The 19,385-nt window shown below is 32.2% G+C and overlaps 2 protein-coding genes across 2 annotated transcripts; both read right to left on the bottom strand.

Moving 5' to 3' along the window:
• Positions 1–452: 452 nt before the first annotated feature.
• LOC104088464 (uncharacterized) lies at positions 453–929 on the bottom strand. The gene has a single exon (XM_009593135.1). The coding sequence runs from the start codon at positions 927–929 to the stop codon at positions 453–455; it is 477 nt and encodes a 158-aa protein (XP_009591430.1).
• Positions 930–5,919: 4,990 nt separating this feature from the next.
• LOC104088458 (transcription factor SPEECHLESS) lies at positions 5,920–9,270 on the bottom strand. Its single transcript, XM_009593132.4, has 3 exons — positions 8,662–9,270; positions 7,470–8,021; positions 5,920–6,318 (listed from the first exon to the last, which is right to left on the bottom strand). Exons 1-3 carry the CDS (start codon positions 9,091–9,093, stop codon positions 6,253–6,255), a joined length of 1,050 nt encoding a protein of 349 aa, XP_009591427.1. The 5' UTR covers positions 9,094–9,270; the 3' UTR covers positions 5,920–6,252.
• Between the last annotated feature and the right edge of the window lie 10,115 nt (positions 9,271–19,385).

Below are 19,385 nucleotides of genomic sequence, written 5' to 3'. Positions count from 1 at the left end.
GATCTCTTATTTTTGATGAATTTGAAATTAGGAGGGAAACCATGGAGTCTATAGCATTTATCTACTGTGTGACCAGGCTTTTTGCAGTACTTGCAAGACACAGATGGTGAATTTCTTTTTGGATCAAAGTTAATTCTTTGGTTATAAGGTCTGGCATTGTGTTTGGAATTCATTTGATTGACATGTGCTGAATTAGTTATAGTGGCAGAGAAGGATGCCGAATCATCAGAAAAACCCAAGGCTGGAGGTTGATTCTCCTTTTGACTTTCATCATGTTGGAGCAGAGAATAAGCCTTACTAATGGATGAGAGTGGAGACATGAGCATGATACTACTCTTTACAGTGGATTATGACTCATTCAACCCACTTAGGAATTGAAAAAGGTGTTGGTCTTCTATGAATTTGGGTAGAGCCCCACAGGAACAAGTAGGACCAATATATGCAGAGTTTAACTAATCCCAAAGAGCCCTCATTCTGGTGAAGTAAGTGGCAATATCAGAAGACCCTTGTGAGTTAGAACTGATTTTCCTTTGGATTTGAATGTACTTGGATCCATTAGATTGTCCAAACTTTTCATTTATATCACTCCATACTTCTCTAGCAGTGTTGAGACACATGACACTGCCTGCTATCTCCCTAGTCAATGAATTGGTAATCCAAGCCTTTACCATATCATTACATCGCTCCCAGTAAGGATAATAAGGAGAATTGGGCGAAGGTTGAGGAACTTTCCCAGTGACTAAGCCTAGTTTATTTTTAGCGGAAAGTGAAGTGAGCATACTACTTCGCCGGTGTACAAAACCAGTCCCATTGAAAGGGATAGCAACTAACTGACTACTAGGACTATCGGATGAATGAACGTAGAAAGGGTGAGCTGAGTCCAAAGAGAACTCAACAAAACCATCAGTAACAGAGGAAGGACTTCCCATATTCAGACAAAGTAATTACGATTTTGTATGATAACTAGTCTCAATAGAGCGAGATAACACACATATCACTATATCACAGACAAAATCGAGCAGACAAAGACCCTAATCGTACATTAATTTCACATGCAAATGAAAGTCAGAATTTTTACCCTCCTTCTTCGCACACCTGAAGAAGTTAAGGTCTTCTAAATGCAGAAACAGAAGAAGAAATCGAGAAAACTCGAAGAAATCCCAAAATCACTCAGATCGAAAAATCTCAGTATCGGACCAAAACCATTAAACCAAAGCACACGGGTACTATCAGACGAAAGCTCTCATCAAGACGGATCGATTGCTAGGCTCTGATATCATGTTAGACTCCATTATTGGAGTTGATTGAGAGAAATTGAAAGTGAGAAGAGAAAAGCCCTAGGTCGAGCAACAGGAGAGAAGAAAGATATTTTTCATTTTATTTCATGTTGTATCTAAAATGTTCCAGAAGAAACTCTCTATATTAGTATTACATTTATGGGCTTTTGTTACATAATTGGGTCGGGTATCCAACTATTCTATTGGGCTTCCTGTCTGAGACTTTTGACAGCCCAACACTTTAAGGCTACTAGCTCTTTGGCCAAACTTCCGAAACTAATAAAAGTGCATTAAAAGGAGGAATTCATATTTTGGAAGGTCCCAAGCTTTTGGGAACATGATTTTAAGTAGTTTTGAAAGCATTTTTTTTATTGAGAGGAGGAAGCTGAAATTTAACTTCTAATATAAGTAGAAAACTATGTTTTCCAGAACAAGAATATCATAACTTAAACAAAATCTTTATCAAGCATGTGTCTCCTTAATTGATTTATCTCATTTGTTACTCACATTCTCCTTGTTTATTAAAATTTTATAACTTAAATAAAATCTTTCATAACAAAATTTTAATTTCTTTATATTCAAATAATAATTATTATAAAACAAAAAATTTATATGTCTTTTTTTCATAATTTTATGTTCGGAAGTATTTTTTAAGAAAAATTGACCAAACACAAATAGTTTTTCTAATGCTGACAAAATATTTTGGATGATATGATCAAGCACAAATTGTTACCTTTTCCAAAATATTTCTTTAAGAGTTCATTGGGATCTTTAAACATTAGTTAATTCTTCTTAGGATTATGAAAGTTTGACCAACTTGCAGTTTTTTTGTCCATCTATTCCTGCTTCTTTATTGGAGGTAATTTTTACGTCGTCAAGTAGCGTCATGCACTGTACAGGCCCGTACTGACCCAATATATCCATTTAGCCCACCCAAGCCTAAGCCCAAGTCCAATCCAAACGCCCAACCGTGTATTCTTAGGAGTCGTTTGGTACAAGGAATAAGGCGGGATTAAATTTATACCGTATTAGGATGGAGGTATAAATTTATTCCAATCAAACAGGATATAAATTTCATCTCAGATTTAATCCAGAATATCTTATCTTATCCCACCGTATCCCATCAAACTTGAGATTACTTTATTTCACCTCCCATATGGTATAAATAAGTCCCGGAATTATAATTTTAAAATTATAATTTCGAGATAATTTAGTCCACGTACCAAACAGCAAACTCATGTCAGAATGGTTATCAGAATCTGACCAAGTCATTGCAAGTTTGCACTCCTACTGGATTTCATTGGTTAAGCAATTAACTTTTTTTTTTGGTTGCATCATCAACTTGCTTTTAACTTTTCCTGCGCCATTCTTTATTTATTATTGCCCCATTGACCAAAAGGTTGTTTGATTAATCAAAGGAAAAGGAGACATGATGTGTTGGCGATAATTAATTTTCTTATTTCCACCCATTGACTAGTTTTTTCACTATGTATAAGAAGGAACATATGATATACAGTATGATATATAAACAATTTTTTTTTTGCTAAATATATATACATATAGTACCCATATTACAGTTTTCACCTCACCTTCTAGATTTTCCTAACACATTTCCAAAGGTAGATTAGTATGATTGTCTCATGCTTACTGTTACTTGGCTAATGATTACCAACCCGTAAATTTGGACGGGTTGCTCCGTCCCTCCTCAGTATTACCTGGTAAGAGGTCGTTGATTGGAATAAAAAAGTTGGGGAGAATTAGATTCAAATAAATTTCCTGGATCCTCTCTCTTTCGAACTACAAATATGGAATTCATAGAAATAGCTCTTTGATATTTTGATCCGCCCCAAATTCTTAATTTGATACCCCTCAAGTAGTGATGTGGCAGAGGAAGATCAGAGACCATAATTCATGCAAAAACATTAATTAACATCGTCACGTAACATCATATTGGCTTCCATATCCCTGCAAAAGCATAGAGCGTTAATGGCATTTCCTTCTTTTTGTTGATATAATTGAATAAAACTAAGATTCTGATAGAAAGAAAGGGAGATCATTAATTTGCTAATAGCTCATATATAGCAGCACAGAGCCGTCACTTCCAGTGTGGTCCATCACAGCCTATTTTGAAGAAATTTTCTCACCTTTAATTTCGGGACCATTTATAACACTTTTGAATAAAACTTTTCTCTGTCACGTAAAAGTTGCATACCATTTCCACACGTATATATACATAGGACCACATGCACTTCCATGTATAGAAATGGATGTCCTATAACAACTTTTATATTAACCATGTTACGTTGAGCTGCTTCAAGTCCATCTAATAAAAAAAAGATTGCATGGTGATGGTCAGAGGCGGAGTCAAGATTTAAAGTTTACAAGTTCTGAATTTGTCACTGAACTCGCACCAAAAATATATATATATATATATATATATATATATATATATAGTGTTTAAGCAACTGAACTCGCACCAAATAGGCTAGCTCTGTCTCTATGCATTGAGTATCCAGTTATCCACTACAACAACAAGATCATATACGACTAATATTTCGGCACAACCTAAACTCTAAGTTGTGTTTAAGCAAAGTAAAATTTCTAAAATATGATGAAGGGAGTAACATTAGTTATTGTATCATTAATTACTGAAGATTCAAGTACATTATGATATAGTATTGAACTGCAGACTTATAGAAACTCTTATCTTATTACAATTTGGAAGTACTCAATTAATTGAAGGGTAGGGGTTAACTTAAACTGATCTAGTCTTGTAGCTAGTTTCTGGACTTATATAACGGGGTATAGATGGAACAACGATACAGAACCTATCTAGAAGCGTAGGTTCAGGTCTCCATTACAAACTCCAAAGAGAGTCGTTAGGGTAGGCTAGGATAGGAATTAGGAAGATGAAGATAATCATGTTGTGATCATTTGGACATACTGATAAAGCTCTAGCTAGTAGCTCATTCAATGATCTAGGGTGAATCCGATATTGCATTAGACTTAATTTACTCTCTCACTTGATTAAGTTATATTGCCAACTTAATAATATACCTACGTGATTTTTCATGGGTATGCAAAATTTCAGCTAGCTAACTTGGCATAGAGAGGACTACATTAATTAATACGATTTGAAGTGTGTCACAAACTCATCTAACTGTTTAAGAGGATAAAGTAAGTATATTTTATTTATTTAATTATGTCTTCAATACACCCATTCACATGCTATCTTCATTCCTTTTTTACGAGCCGAGCATGTGATTTCTTTTTCTTGTAATGAGTGGTGTGGTGAGACTCGAATTCAAGATCTCGTCTTGCTCTAATATCATGTTAAAGCGTGTCAGATTCTCGTATAAATACTTAAGCTATTCGATTTGTATATCTTCAATAAATATATACTATTCGTGCATGACTCCTAAATTCATTGTTGGAATGGAAAACGCTAGACACGTAAATAGTCTCCTCCTGTTGTCAAACGCTGTGTTTCCAAACATATGTATTAAGGTGCAAAAGTTGGTTTTTGCTTCATCATCAAATTAGCAAACTCATCGATGAAATGCATGCAGCCCAGAGGCTTTTTGTATCTGGCTGCGGCAGGAGAGGGGGCTGATACGAGGCACCTATTTTTCTTACCTAATTAGTTGTTATTTATGCTTCGAGCAAATTTTATGTAATTAAATACTAAAGGTAAATTAAAATTATATTAATGTGTGAAGATTACCATTGTATTTAATACTACTCATCTTTTTGCATGTATGTGCAAATTTAGTTTAAATATCATATAGTAGTAGTATTTAACTATCTATATAAGAAACGAACAAAAAGATAATGAATGCATATTCACCCATTGCTCGAATGGCGCATTGCCTTTCACTACTTTATAGGACTTTCAGGTTGTAGCTTCTCACAACCTAGGTGGTAATCTTTTGACAAATAGATCAATTTGGCAATTTAGCTAGAGAAGGTGGGTTCCCTATGTTATCTTCACTTCTCTATTTGGCATGTATAAATATCTCAGTAACTATTACGTTACTCTGTAATATATTAAATTCATAAATTCCACTTGCAATTAATTAATAAAAAAGGACAAGTTGGTGCTAGGGGCGGAGCAAGAAATATAACTTTATGGGTTTTGAATTTTAGAACGACGATCTTAAATACTAATAATTGGATTCTGAATTTGATATGTGTACATATTTAATAATTTTTTAAAGACAAATACATTGTATGAGCAAAAACTATTTGTTAAATACCTTTGGTTGAATCTAAAAGATCTAACGATGGATAAATACCGTTGGCGGCCAATCCTCTTGATAGTGCGGTAATAATATCTAAATGTGCAAATGTGGTTTGAGGTCCGATCCAAAGAAAAGTCGGATCACGTTGGATAATTTTTCCTAAAACTTACTTCTAAAGCAGCCCTTGGTAGTGGAATATATATTACCATAGGCTAAGGCAACTTTGAGAACTTATAGATACAGTACTTATAGAGCTCTATTAAGAGTATACGATCACATGGCAACTCTTTGACAATGATATATATCTCATTCCTTCATAGTTTAATTTTACCTCGGATTCCACTGATTTAATCCCTTGTTGCTTGAATTATTATTTTTAATGGAAAGCAAAACAGATGAAATTAAGTGAAAGAACACATACTGTATTAATTAGTTGAATGAAAATACAAAGACTGAACATAAGGAAATGAGTACAGAAGGGTCATATCAAACGATCGATCACTAGCTAGTAAATAAAAGTCATGACAATCTATACGTAACGTCTGTTAAATCAGAATGGTGGTAAATTCAACCACCCACATTCTCTTTAATTTATTGTTACAGCTCCCTAGTCAGATCGATCTAGAGGAATGAGACACTTCTTTTCGTAAAATACAAAAAAACAAAAGGAAATAGGGTGGTCTGGACATGTACTAAATTACTATTACTACTAAAGTAATTATTGAGTACTGTGCTTAGCAGAATGTCTGCTGAATCTGATGAGCCAGTTCCTCAGCACTTAGTTGGCATTCAATTCCAATCTGTCAAATGCGCAAGAAATTATCAATCATTAGCTTTGAAATCTTCACTAATTTGATGGAACCAGAGGGATTCTCTAGTAAGTGTTTAAGTGGGCATTTGCACATAAGAATTGTAAAATTCCGAAAAAAAGATTTTTTTTTAAGTGAAAAAGGTATTTGAAAATTAGAATTGTGTTTGGATATAAATATAATTTTGGGTTGTTTTTAAATTTTTGTGAGTGATCTGAGTGAAAATTTTGAAAAACAACTTTTTAGAGTTATTTCAAATTTTAGAAAAGTTCCAAAATTCATCTTCAAGTAAAAATTGAAAATTTTATGGCAAACACTGATTTCGGAAAAAAATAAAAGAATTTCGAAAAAAGTGAAAAAAATTCATGGCCAAACGGGCTTAGTCTTTTCCATATGCTGTTAGTAATACATGAAGATTAATACTTTAATACCGATAGTAAATTACATTTACTGAAATAATACCGGAGTTTAAAAAGTTAAAATCTTTTGGAAGAAGTGTGGTTGTCAAGGGTGCCATATGTAGAAAAGTTAACCAGAAAGTACAAATGATTGCCCACAAGTCTGTTTCACCATAGGAAACAAATGATTACTAGGAACTTTTGGTATCAGGTATAACATTTTGTGCTAGTAAAAAATTTCCTCAATTGTCCTGACTTGTCAACTCTATCTCCATATCAAACTATGATATGTTATATATAGTCATGTTTGGAATAAGCTTAGGTCAATTATACCAAAAAAGATGTATATTCGATCAACTTCTTGTACACCTCTAGGTAAAGGTGCATTAAATGGAAGAGATTGAAATAGAAAAATAATAAAATAAAATGGTTTTAAGGTTCTTATCATGCAAAAGCATTTTAGGACTTGAGCTAGCAATAAATTATAGTAGTAGAACTTACTTCAAATTGTGAAAGATTTATACTTGGTCATAAAAGAAGGTAATAATAGTGCCAGCTGCGGACCTTTCTAGGGTGAATTCATCTTCATGATAGTAATTTGAGAGTTATTGAGCTAGCCTTATGTAGGTATGAATTTAAGTATACATTGACTGTATAAATATCAGTACAATTTAATTGAAGATAGTAACATATTTTTAATCTGGTCGTATAAATAACGTACAGAAGTTTAAGCTTATCAATTACCTTAATAGTGAAAGAGTTGAGCATGGTTCCATCAATAGTACTGATGCTAACATGTAGTATTTCCAGTGCGAGTTCTTCTAAAGCAGCAATAATCTTCACAGCTTGGCCAGGAATACGCGGCGACATCGTCTTCAGTATAACATTAGAGCCGGAGAATTTCACCTCCACATCAGCTATTGCTGATTTTGAATTAGCAGCAAGTTCATTGGCACTGTCAATGGAGGAATTAGTGGAAGAAGAAGTAGGAGATGGTTCTAGTGGAGTAGCAGATATTGTTGGTTGCTGTAACCTTTTGTTATTATTATTATTAGGCTTATAAGGGCTGGTTGGTTGTGGGGTTCTTGGGCTAATCGGTAAGTTTATTTTGGGGCTAAGTGGTGGCTTTCTTGGACTAAGAGGTGAGGGTAATACTCTTGGACTTGGAATTGCTAGTCTTGGACTTAGAACTTCACTGTAAACTTTGCGCTGTTTCTTGGCTTCTAATGATTGTAAAACTTGCTGCAGCTCGTTTATGTAATCCACTACCCCACCAATTATTGATGCTTGATCGCCCTGATTAAACATGCCAACCAAAAAAAGAAAAGGAAATAAGAAGTTTAATTTATGCTAAACTTCAAAACAAGGAAATGGTTTCAGAAGTGTAGTACGTAGAACATTTTCAAACTTTGTATAAGATTTCTGGAACACATTTAGGACATGCATGCCCCCACACCCACTAGAAAATTATTTCATTTAAGGTTACTTACATGTGTTAGTTCATCAAATTATTATACTCCACAAGACCAGTAACCAAAGTGTAAGCAAAAAGATTGACAACTAACTTATACATGCTTGAACAACAACACCAACAACAAACCTAAGTTATTCCCACGAGTTTTTACACTATTAATGTATTTTAATTTGTCGTATTAGATAATCTTGATTGGGTTACGTTTTCAACTTCCTAATCTCTCTTTTTATTGAACTTTTACTTGTAGTTATCTATTAACATGATATGATTAGAGTGAAAATTCAGTTTTAGTAAGTGAAAAAAAAAAAGATTTAGACGAGAATGTAATGACACGTATATGTGAAGTTTTCGAACCACAGAGAAGAAGGAAAAAAGTATTAAACTCAAAAGCAGATTTGGTTGAAACCTCTAGAAAATGAAAAATGAAAAGGTAGCAATAGTTGGAAAAGAGAAGAAGCGTACTCGTTTAGCATAAAAACAAGGCATCAAAGAGCGGAGAACAGACAAATGTTCATTCATTTGCCTTCTGCGGTTCCTTTCAACTGTTATGTGAGAAATCCTTGTTTCTATTTGGTTATTTCCCTCCTCTATCCCACCAATTACCGCTGTTACTCTTTGTCTCTTATTGCTATTTGGTGTAGCACCACCGTCTGCTTCAGTCTCTGAGTATTCTTGTAAAGTTGCACTAGAACCTGTTGACTTCTGAGAAACCAACTTCCTTTTCTTCTCTTCTTCTTTGGAAACTAAACCATTAATTTCATCCGAAGTTGTTGTTGTTGTGGGGTTACTCATGTTAAACTCCGAAACACCGCCTCCTTCTAAAGCCTCTAAAATACTAAAGATGTCAAATTCAGAATCCTCAAAGAAACGATCAGACAAACTCTCACCCTCCATTTTCTAGTTGTCAATGTCAAGATCAAGAAAAAGGCTGAAAGTGAATGACACTATAAAGGGAAATTTGACGAGAAAATAAGAGAGAGTGAAACTGGTTTGGGATATGAAGGAACGAACATAAGAGAGATAAAGAGAAAAGCAATAGTAGAGAGAGCCGTTAAGAGCAATGGATCGATATTTATTGCTGAATAAAAAGAAGGGGCGATATTGAAAGAGAATCATCAATATATAAAAATTGTGACGTATCTAAAGAGTACGAGCAATATAATAATAGGTTAATGATGAAAAGAAAAGGCTTTAGTATCGTACGTCGGCATGAAAAATTGAAGTCGTTACGTTGGGGTGAAATTCGAAAACACCAAGTTTACCTTCCACCTGAACTTACTACTGTTAGTTAACATCCTTTGCAGAGTAAATTTAGGATCATGTATGTAGTTTTAACTTTTAACTATCTGCATTTTTTCTTTCCAATTTTATGGGGGACATTCCTTATTTCCACAAAAAGAAAAAAAGAAAAGAATTTTCAACCTTAACCGATATTCCTTTAAGAAAAAGATCATTTACCTACTAATGGACAATCGAGTACCTAGCTAGCTTGTAATTAATTATTTGAACCTAATAAAAAGATCTATTGCAGTCTCTTTTCAAAAGAAAAGAAAAACTATGTTAATGTCCAGGTATGTAGTTTTGCTTGTACTGGAGAGTGTCAAAATAAATAAAAACCATGTTAATGTCTAGATATTTAGTTTTCTTTGTCCTTGAGAGTGTCCAGAGCCACAAAAAAAAAAAGATGGAAGAAAACCATTTTAGTATCAACAGACTATTAGTTTTCCTTGTCCGTGAGAGTAGGGAGGGCATCAGTCGATTCGGTTCGATTGTGAATGTTATCGGTTTATAAATATGCTAAACCAATAACCGAATCGATAAGATATCGGTTAGTCGGTTATTGATCCTTATTATCGATTCGGTGATCGGTTTAGCCGATAAAAATAAAAAATATCCAAAAATTTCATGTTTTTATTATAGAAATTGTGATCATATTGTTAAGAAAAAGGAACTGAATTTTTCACTCTTAAGAAAAGAGGGATTAAATTTCAACTTTTGAAGCTAATTTTTTTTTTTTGCATTTGTAAATCCCAATGAATGATCTCAATTTTCAAAGTTATAAGTTAGTAGGAGTAAAGAATAAGACATTCAACAATCTAATCTTACTAACTATCTCTCTGCGGGCGGGAATAATTCACAGAAAAATAATAAAATCCTAATCTTGTAAATACTAAAGGATCAGTGCAACAAAAGAAACAAATAGAAAAACTAAAAATATGAACAATTAATTCTTTAAAGTTTAAAACTAAAAATATTGACTGAAAAATTAAGATGAGACATTCAGAAAAGTTTAAAACTTACTCTAAGGATTAAGGTCCGAAGATGAAGGGTAACTGCCGAGAGAATTGAGAGAATGAAGCCATAAGGCGGCTTTATATATTTAGTGGGTAAAATAATAATTTTGTTAAAGTTTATTGGGTTATCGGTTAAACCGTTAATAAAATTGAGAAAATCGATACCCGAACCGATAACCCAATAGCCAAATAACATTAAACCGTTATCGAACTATTTACCCAATAACCCTAGCCCTACTTGAGAGTATCAAAAGCAAAAAAAATAAAATAAAGAAGGAATTAGGAAACCATGTTAATGTCAAGACATTTAGTTTTCCTTGCCCTTGACAGTGTCAAAAGTGAAAAAAAGAAAACCATGTTATAAATGTCTAGATATTTATTTTTGTTTGTTCTTGATTGTGATATTAGCTTATGTTTTGATCTTATAACAAATTTAGTCTCTCTTTTTAAAACAAACTAGAGATGACTCCAAGTTAGAAGTGGCAGTCTCTTTTACTCTCATGAGTAATTTCCCCTTTTGAGCAAATGTATGTCAGAGTTAACCAAGTCTGTAAAAGGATTCGTATGCTTCTGTTTTAGACTTAGTTGCTAAGTTTTACAGTAGTAAATTCAAAGCACCAAAAGAACACTTGCGTGATCGTCTCTAGTATTTCCCTTTCTCATATAAAATATGTTAAATTTAGAAAGACTTTAAAAAGGACTATGTCTTGCTCTTTCTTAGGTTTTACAGTAAATACTGCATAGTATAATTTAAAATAAAAATATATAAGGGGCTTAGGCTTTTGGATGCTGTCTCTCTTTCTCTTTTGTTTTTTTTAATGAGTTAGAAATAAGTGAACCTTTGTCAAATTGAATGTTGTATAAAGTTTTTGTCAGGTTGGCCTCTTCCCTGGCAATGACTTAATTGTGGCCCTATCAAATTGATTGGACCCACAAACTTCAAGTATTACTCCTAATCGTAAGATACCTTTTAATTTACTTTAACATGCATCAAAAAATTTAGTAGTACTTGCTAATAATGTTACTTTATACAAATATTTTTCGAAATTTAAATTATTTCAATTATTCAAATTTTGATAACAAAAGAACAATACATACAAAAGGAGACAACTGTTATACTAGCACAGTAGCACTAGCTAATATCAATGATATCCATAACCTTTCCTACTCGATCTGCGGCACAATTCCTTTATATAATACTTCTCATATGCGAGTTTCGCAAGTATAGTCAGTTCCAAAAAATTGCATAAAAGAGGAGAATTATTATGGATTGATTATAAGTATAAACTTAGACTAACTAATAAAGTCATACCTTTTTATAATAATATTTTTATATAACAGCACTTTATTATAAAAAAATTAAATTTTTTAAAAGTAATTTTTTATGTTACATTTTACCTCTATAATAATTTTTTATCTATAACAATAACAACCATCATTATTACAATATACTTTTTATAAAATTATCCTTTTATAACAGTTGCAGAATCTCTAAGATTGCAAATAATAAATCTAGAGATTTTGACCAAATATTTTAAAATTGTAATGCACCACTTCTAATAAAATATTATGTTAATACATACTTTCATAATTAAAGATTTTAATAAATTTCATTAAAATATATGCTAGTATATTGCCATTCCATTGCACAATAATTTCTAATATGTATAATGTCTAATATTTGAGGATCTGCACATATATACCATTTTCATTGGACAAATTTCCATCGTACATAATGATTACAATTTGATGATCTGCACATATATTTTCCACTGTACAAAGTTTTCATCGTGCATAAGTTTATGAAGAATACTCATTAAAGTATAATTCATGCCGTATGGGGTTTAAACTTCAAACTATTCCTTTAGAAACAAAGTAGCATTTATGTCAAACAAAGATAGTGTATAATTTTGTTTATTGTTTTATTACATAATAAAAAAAGGAAAAAAAATTAATTTTAAAGTAGTTTTTGCCTATAAGAGCCAAATAATATTTAAACATCAAATGTTGTTATAAGCGTATAACAACCATTCATCATAAAAGCCAAAAAAAATATCAAAAAAAATAAAACTATTTTAGAAAGATTTGACTGTAGTACTTATCAATTTTCTAAACATTGAATAGTGATGAGGCAGTAATAAAAGCTTATATTATACTCCCTCTGTTTCGAATTAGATGATATACTTTTCTTTTTAGTCTGTTCCAAAATAACAACAATAACAACAACCCAGTAAAATCCCACTAATAGGGTCTGGGGAGGGTAGTGTGTCCGCAGACCTTACCCCTACCCCAAAGGAGTAGAGAGGCTGTTTCCGAAAGACCCTCGGCTCAAGAAAATAAAAGGACAAAAGGAGAAAATATTAGTATCACCACAACAATCATAGGAAAAATAGGAACACCATGAAATGCAGAAGAAAGATGCAAAGCAAAAGCGATAGCTAGTAAATAGGACATGCACTGAAAAGCGAAGTAGTAAAACACAACATTGTCACTAGCTATCTTAGATAAAAACTCTACCTGGCTAGTCCCACAATGGTACGAAGTAAGTCAAGACTCAACTATATCCTAACCTATAACTCTAATACTCGACCTCCACATCTTCCTATCAAGTGTCATGTCCTCGGAAATCTAGAGTCTCGCCATATGACTCCAAATGCTAACCTCCACTTCATCCATCCTACCCTAATACAGTGTGTGACATCCTCGTCGATCTCCCCTTCCCCCTGGATAACCGAACAAGGTACTTGAAGCTGCCTCTACTCGGGATGACCTGTGATTCAAGCCTCACATCCACGCCCACTTCCCGTGGCTTAACGCTGAATTTACACTCCAGGTATTCCGTCTTCGTCCTGCTCAGCTTGAAACCCTTAGACTCAAGAGCCTGTCTCCAAACCTCTAGCCTCTCGTTAACACCGATTCGCGACTCTGTTCTAAAATAAATGATACATTTTTAAATTTGAAAATAATTCACTTTAAACTCTCCATTTTACCCATTTTACCCTTAATAAGAAATTTTTATAGCCACACAAATATCATGGTCCCACAAAGCTTTTATCCCTTAAGCTTTTAAGACCACAAGTTTCAAAAGTCTTTTTTTTTTCTTAAATTCCGTGTCGAATAAAACTATCTCATCTAAATTGAAACGGATGGAGTAAATATATACATGATTCATATAACTAAGGACAATGTAGGTTTCTTTAACGATAAGCAAATTAAATGACATACATTCTGTTTGAGAAACATTCTCTTAATATATCCATTTAAAAAAGAATAATATAAAAACTTGAAATTAATTAAGCATGTCGCATTTAGATCGTGCTCCAGGAATTTAAACATATATACTACAGTCTACAGGAATGACCATCCCCCCTCCCCAATAAAGATATCTATCAAACTGCATCTTAATAAAAGCAACACAAAGTAGTATAGTAACAGAGATTTTTAAGGGGAGAAAACTGAAAAGAAGAAAGAAAAAGGGAGGGTAGAAGTTATTGCAATGCATTTAAACAATTACTTCCTTAAATAGGCAGAAAATATATTTTGTCTTGTCAAAGCATCATTAATAGTTCAACTTGAATACACAAACGGAATATAACTAGAAAAAGAAGTTTTTGTTTTCAAACACATATCTGCAGAACGCACAATTCCCTTTACAAACTTGGCCTGTCTCTTCATATAGATTCTAAATGTGTTAGTATCTGATAAAGCTTTATGCCGATAAAAATGAGCAACTACGGACTCTGAGTGATCTCTATTCAACAAATTAAATGTTTTTTTCTTTTCTTTCTCTCGAACAGTATCAGGACAGATATAATGAAGAGAATGGACCAAGCTTGCTCAGTTGCATTCAGTGTATGATCACTTTAATTGTTACTCCCTAGGTCTTATTTTATATGATGACGCTACTATTATTTAGAGTGTAAATCTATTTTGTTTTTTTATTAGCGTGTGTATATCTTGGGTGTCATCCTCAGTGCCCAACACCCAATATAGCACCTAAATTTAGTGTCATCCTCAGTGTCGCACCCAAGTTAGCATCTGGCTTGAGTGCTATGCCAGATGCGGCGCACTTACTGTTCCTCGAAACCAACTTTTCTATAAATATGATATTAGTAATATTTAGTAATGTACGTACATTCCGCTTGTCCCTCGTGTTAAAGAAAACAGATTTTTAAAAATAACATAAATAATTTTCAAAGGTTGTGTTTGCGTTATAACGTAAGAATTAACAAAAAATTACAAATTCCAAAATGATAATATTTGAGAGTTTGATCTACTCTTGTAGTTTTTCCCTTAATTTGTTCGCTTACTTGCTTCATTGTATAAAAAAGTCATAGAAGAAGTAGCTAAAAAGATCATTCAACTTTGGCTGAGCACTTGTTTAGGCATATTTTATGTTACTTATTACACGAATTGTGTTAGAAAAATTGAGAATTTTTTTACCTATATTTTACTCATTTTGATGGGACTTCTAAATTATAACCTTATTCTATTCATGCCTAAGTAATCACATAGGCATCCGAACTCGATTATTATTAAAAGTTCTTATAAATATTTAGCCCGATTCTTATCTTATTTTACCTTGGTTCCTTTCTAAAGTACTTTTATTTGCGGCTAATTATATATATACATCATTTTTCTATTCGTATTTCTTTGTACAAAATATTGATCAATCTTTTTACCGTTTAAAATAATTTCACATTTTGAAAAGATTGTCATTTGATTTATTTCTTAATATGTAGACAATAAAAATGGACAAAAGAATTTGAGTATACTTCAAATTCTAAGTCCTTCTGCTGGTCAAAGGAAAAAGAAAGTCCTAATTGCTAAGTCTAAATTCATATCATTTCAATATAATGCTTCCATATTTTTTAATCTAAACTATGTTTTAAATGTATTTTTTGTTCGTGCCTTAGCTAAAACAATTGGATTATAATTGTTACGTCCTAATTGAACTTGCTTTTTTTAACGTCCTAAGTGTGAACTATTATTGAAATATAATTAACACTTTAAATAAGAAAATGGCTTATATAAGTAAAAGTTTTCTTGATTTTGTATTCCTAAATATTAGAAGTTCCTACATAATTCCAAATACGAAAAGAAATTTTTAGTTGATTTTAAAGTCCTAAAAATTAAAAAAATTATTTAATTACGATTTTATCCAGTGTGAAACTTATTTTACTATTCTAAATTTTCTATTCTGCTCATTTCTTTCATTATTCAACATTATTAATTTATAATTGCTTGATCACTATTTTTTCTTTCTTGCTTACTTAGAAATAATATTTAATTTATTGTTTATAATTTAATAACATAGATTTAAAAAAAAATCATGATATTAAAAAATTAAAATAAAGCTTGATGATAATAATCTGAGCTTAAAATAGGAATTTAAAAATTGTTTGAGATAGTAAGGACAAATGTATTATGTTGTTCTAATTGGAAGGAAACTTTGATTGTTAAAGTAAAAAGTTGGAGAGGAAAAATAAATTTATCGGAAAAAAAACATGATCACTAATTTTGAACCATATTATACCTTAAATAATATATAAAATAATTGCAAGACATTGTTACAGCTAAAATGATAATATGAGGGAACTATCTAAATTAGCATTAGAGAAAACTGAATCAAACAATATCAGATGAAATCCTAAACCTATATATGTGTAGTTCATAAATGTTGGACAATTCTCTCATATTATTTACTTTTAGCCAAAATTTATTGTTTGGAATGTCAGGTCCACGTCAAATTGTCTAACAAGGAGTAGTAGGAAATTATTTCAAATTCGATATTATTGAAACTAACTCAAATTTCATAATGTTATACATCATGCACGACAATAGTGTTAAATTATAAACAAAAATTAGAATAGAATTAAAAATTAAAAATACTAAACGAATTAAGGGACAATCTTATAATACTTTGGGGAAAGTATAAGATAAAAATTATAAAAAGAGTTAGGATCCAAGGGATAGCAACACCGGTTCTAGGTGGTGGGAGAAAATGCTATTTGAAATTCTAAAAGTGAATAACAAGGATTACTTTGTTGTAGCTTACACGATTCTAACACGGACTTAAAATTATTCTATTTTAAATGCCTCAATTTTAGGAATACATGCGTGACTCAAATAAGGAAAGATTTAATAATCAAAATTTTAATTGATTTTAAAGACTTAAATATTAGGAACATAATCTCGATTTTTAAAGGATAAAAAAGACGAACGATATTTCGCTAACAGTGTTCGTGCTTTTAATATATAGTTAACCTAAAACTAGGTTACTTAGGTTTGCTCCTTATTTCTCTGTATATATAGACATAATATCATATGAATAAGAAATGCTGAACAATTTTTCTCTTCACTAGCCATGCCTCTCTAATTTACCATCGTATCAGAGCTTACCTAAATTACCTCCGATAATCACCCATGGCCGGCAACAAAACTGAAGGCAGCACAGCTGGAGGGAGCAGTGACGCCAATAAAACAAAACGATCGAAAAATGATTTTGCCATACCATATAACTTCGAACAACAACCCTGTGATTCTGATAACGCAAGTTCAATTTAAAACCTATATATGTCTTATTTTCAAAATACTCCTTATGTATTTTTTTTTTTTTTTTTTTAAATCTAAGATTGAGATTTGCAATATTGTTTATATAGTTCCCATATTTCCTCGAGACCGTGAAATTAATATTTATCCAAATAGGGATCAAGAATTAAATGTTATGATTATCGTACTCTATGTTTCTTTCATTATTTTAGAACGCTTTAATGGTCTTAACCTACCTTTTTCAGTAGCTTGCTAGTATTTGTTTGTTTTTGTACCTTAATCCTTATTTTCATGCTGCATGTAGGTATTCCCGACACATTTATGTCAATGTAGGCTTTCAAACTTCTGTGATTTGTGTTTGCTCTTTAGGAATCACTCTTGGATAGAACAAAGGTTTCTAACTTGTTAATCAAAGTATTCCATTTCAATACTGTAGTACAAGATGGATAATTGGAATTGAAGAGGGTGTTTTACATCATTCCCACCTAGCTAAGAATTTTTGGATTCATATCTGGGTAACTAGAAATAAGTATAACGCTGAAATTTTATATATTCTAAGCTTGGTCTCGAGTTTAGTCAGTCTCCTCCTCAAGGGATAGAATTTTGAAATAATAATCTAAGCTGAACTCCTACCTTTTCTTTGAGGATTGTTTTCTTTGCACTTCTGTTAAAAGGTAAATCAAACTCTATATTGCATGTAATTTTTTGGGGGAAATCATAAATAGCCTGATTTACAACTGGTAATTGAAAAATAGCCACAGTTTCAAAAGTAATTGAAATTTAGACTTTTTCATATAAAGATAAAATCTGAAGAAAAACACTCTTAAAAATTCAGAATTAGCATAATATGCTAGATTTGAATTTTTTACGTATGAAATTTCAGCATAATGTGCTGGAATGGAATTTCATTAAGTGTTAGAGTTCCAACATATAATATGTTGGATGTTATACGCATGAGCTTCATAATCTACCATATTATGCTGGAACTTTCCGTGTTTCAGCTAGGGTATTTTTGTCCAGATTTTATCTCCGCATAAAACAATAGCTATTTTCAATGACTTTGCAAACGCTGACTATTTTTCGATTACCAGTCTGAAAACTGACTAGTCCATGCTATTTTCGCTTAATTTTTTTAGGGGAATGAGGCAGACTCCTAAACAGCACTCTGCCTTTTTAGGGCTGAAATTGGCTAAATGAACACGAATTATTAAGAACCTTATCTTCTCCAATGTATCGCTTATCCCATTTTGTCACACTGAATTTTTAAGATGTCTCAGAATGTCGATAGACATGTAAAAATGTTATATATAAATCATTCCCAAGATTTTAAATTCCAAACTTGAGAACAGTTTGAAATTTAAACAATCAAACTACTGAATGATGTTTCTTTTTCTTACAATATAAATTAACTCCCTGACTTTCTTCGTCCTGCAGTATTAATTTCATTATTAGTGTAATTTAACAACATAGGTATCGGGTAATTCTGTCCACCAATAATTGGACGGATGAGAAGAAATAACCTAATGCTTCTTTTGCCTCCGCCGGAATGTGAATGTAAGAGCTAAGACCTTATGGTTCTCAACCCACATCATTAACCACTAAGTTACACCCTTATTGCTACAAATTCTACTTAGAGCCATTACTTGTAGTTATCATTTAGATTATCTAATAAAAATAAGAAAATTCACACACTCAGCATTAAGAAGTTCATTAGCAAAGGTGGATAAGACAATAGGGGAAGTGGCAATATGAGAAGGGGAACGAGGATAGGTGTTAGGAGTTAGTATGAGATAGAGAAAGCACAAAAAGCAAAAGACGAGTAGTTACTGAGAATGCGAAAAGATATGCATTGCATACATAAAGGAGTTAAATGCAAAGCGACAAAATGCAAAGTGGTGTGTAAATTATGTAAGGTAAGTAGTGTACTGATAGAGAAGAGAGGTAGTAAATGAGAGAGATGGAAATGAAGAGGAAGAAGATGACGGAAGAGGGCCCAAGAGGGCAAGATCTGCAACTTGTCTCTTGAGACAGTGCTTAAATGAATTTTTGAGAGAGCTTTCAATGCGCAGACACGGCATCTCCGTGCCTTTTTATGATGATTTTTAATATTTTTTCCAATGCAACTTGAATTTTTTATGTTAGAGCAAAGCATCAAATACTAGCAGCTATTAGTCCCTCTCTTTTTTCTCTGTGGTTCTATTTGTGATAGATCGAGAAAGTGAAAGGAGCATAAAAACAGTATACTAATATTGTAAAAGAATTCAATACTATCATTGTATATATATAGCGTATAAGAATTTTTATCCTAGCTATAAACTTTTTAACATGTTGCAACAAATA

This window comes from Nicotiana tomentosiformis, chromosome 3 (genome assembly GCF_000390325.3).
Source record: "Nicotiana tomentosiformis chromosome 3, ASM39032v3, whole genome shotgun sequence".
NCBI lineage: Eukaryota > Viridiplantae > Streptophyta > Magnoliopsida > Solanales > Solanaceae > Nicotiana > Nicotiana tomentosiformis.
The sequence above is the reverse complement of the archived record's forward strand: the minus strand, read 5'-3'. Positions and strand labels throughout refer to the sequence as shown.

Bases quoted from the DNA above. Each gene is read 5' to 3' on its own strand.
- LOC104088464 (XM_009593135.1), bottom strand. From the start codon at position 929: ATGGGAAGTCCTTCCTCTGTTACTGATGGTTTTGTTGAGTTCTCTTTG.
- LOC104088458 (XM_009593132.4), bottom strand. From the start codon at position 9,093: ATGGAGGGTGAGAGTTTGTCTGATCGTTTCTTTGAGGATTCTGAATTT. The intron at 8,022-8,661 runs GTACGCTTCTTC...ATGTTTAATCAG, and splicing joins CTTGTTTTTATGCTAAACGA to GGCGATCAAGCATCAATAAT. The intron at 6,319-7,469 runs GTAATTGATAAG...CGCATTTGACAG, and splicing joins TCAACTCTTTCACTATTAAG to ATTGGAATTGAATGCCAACT.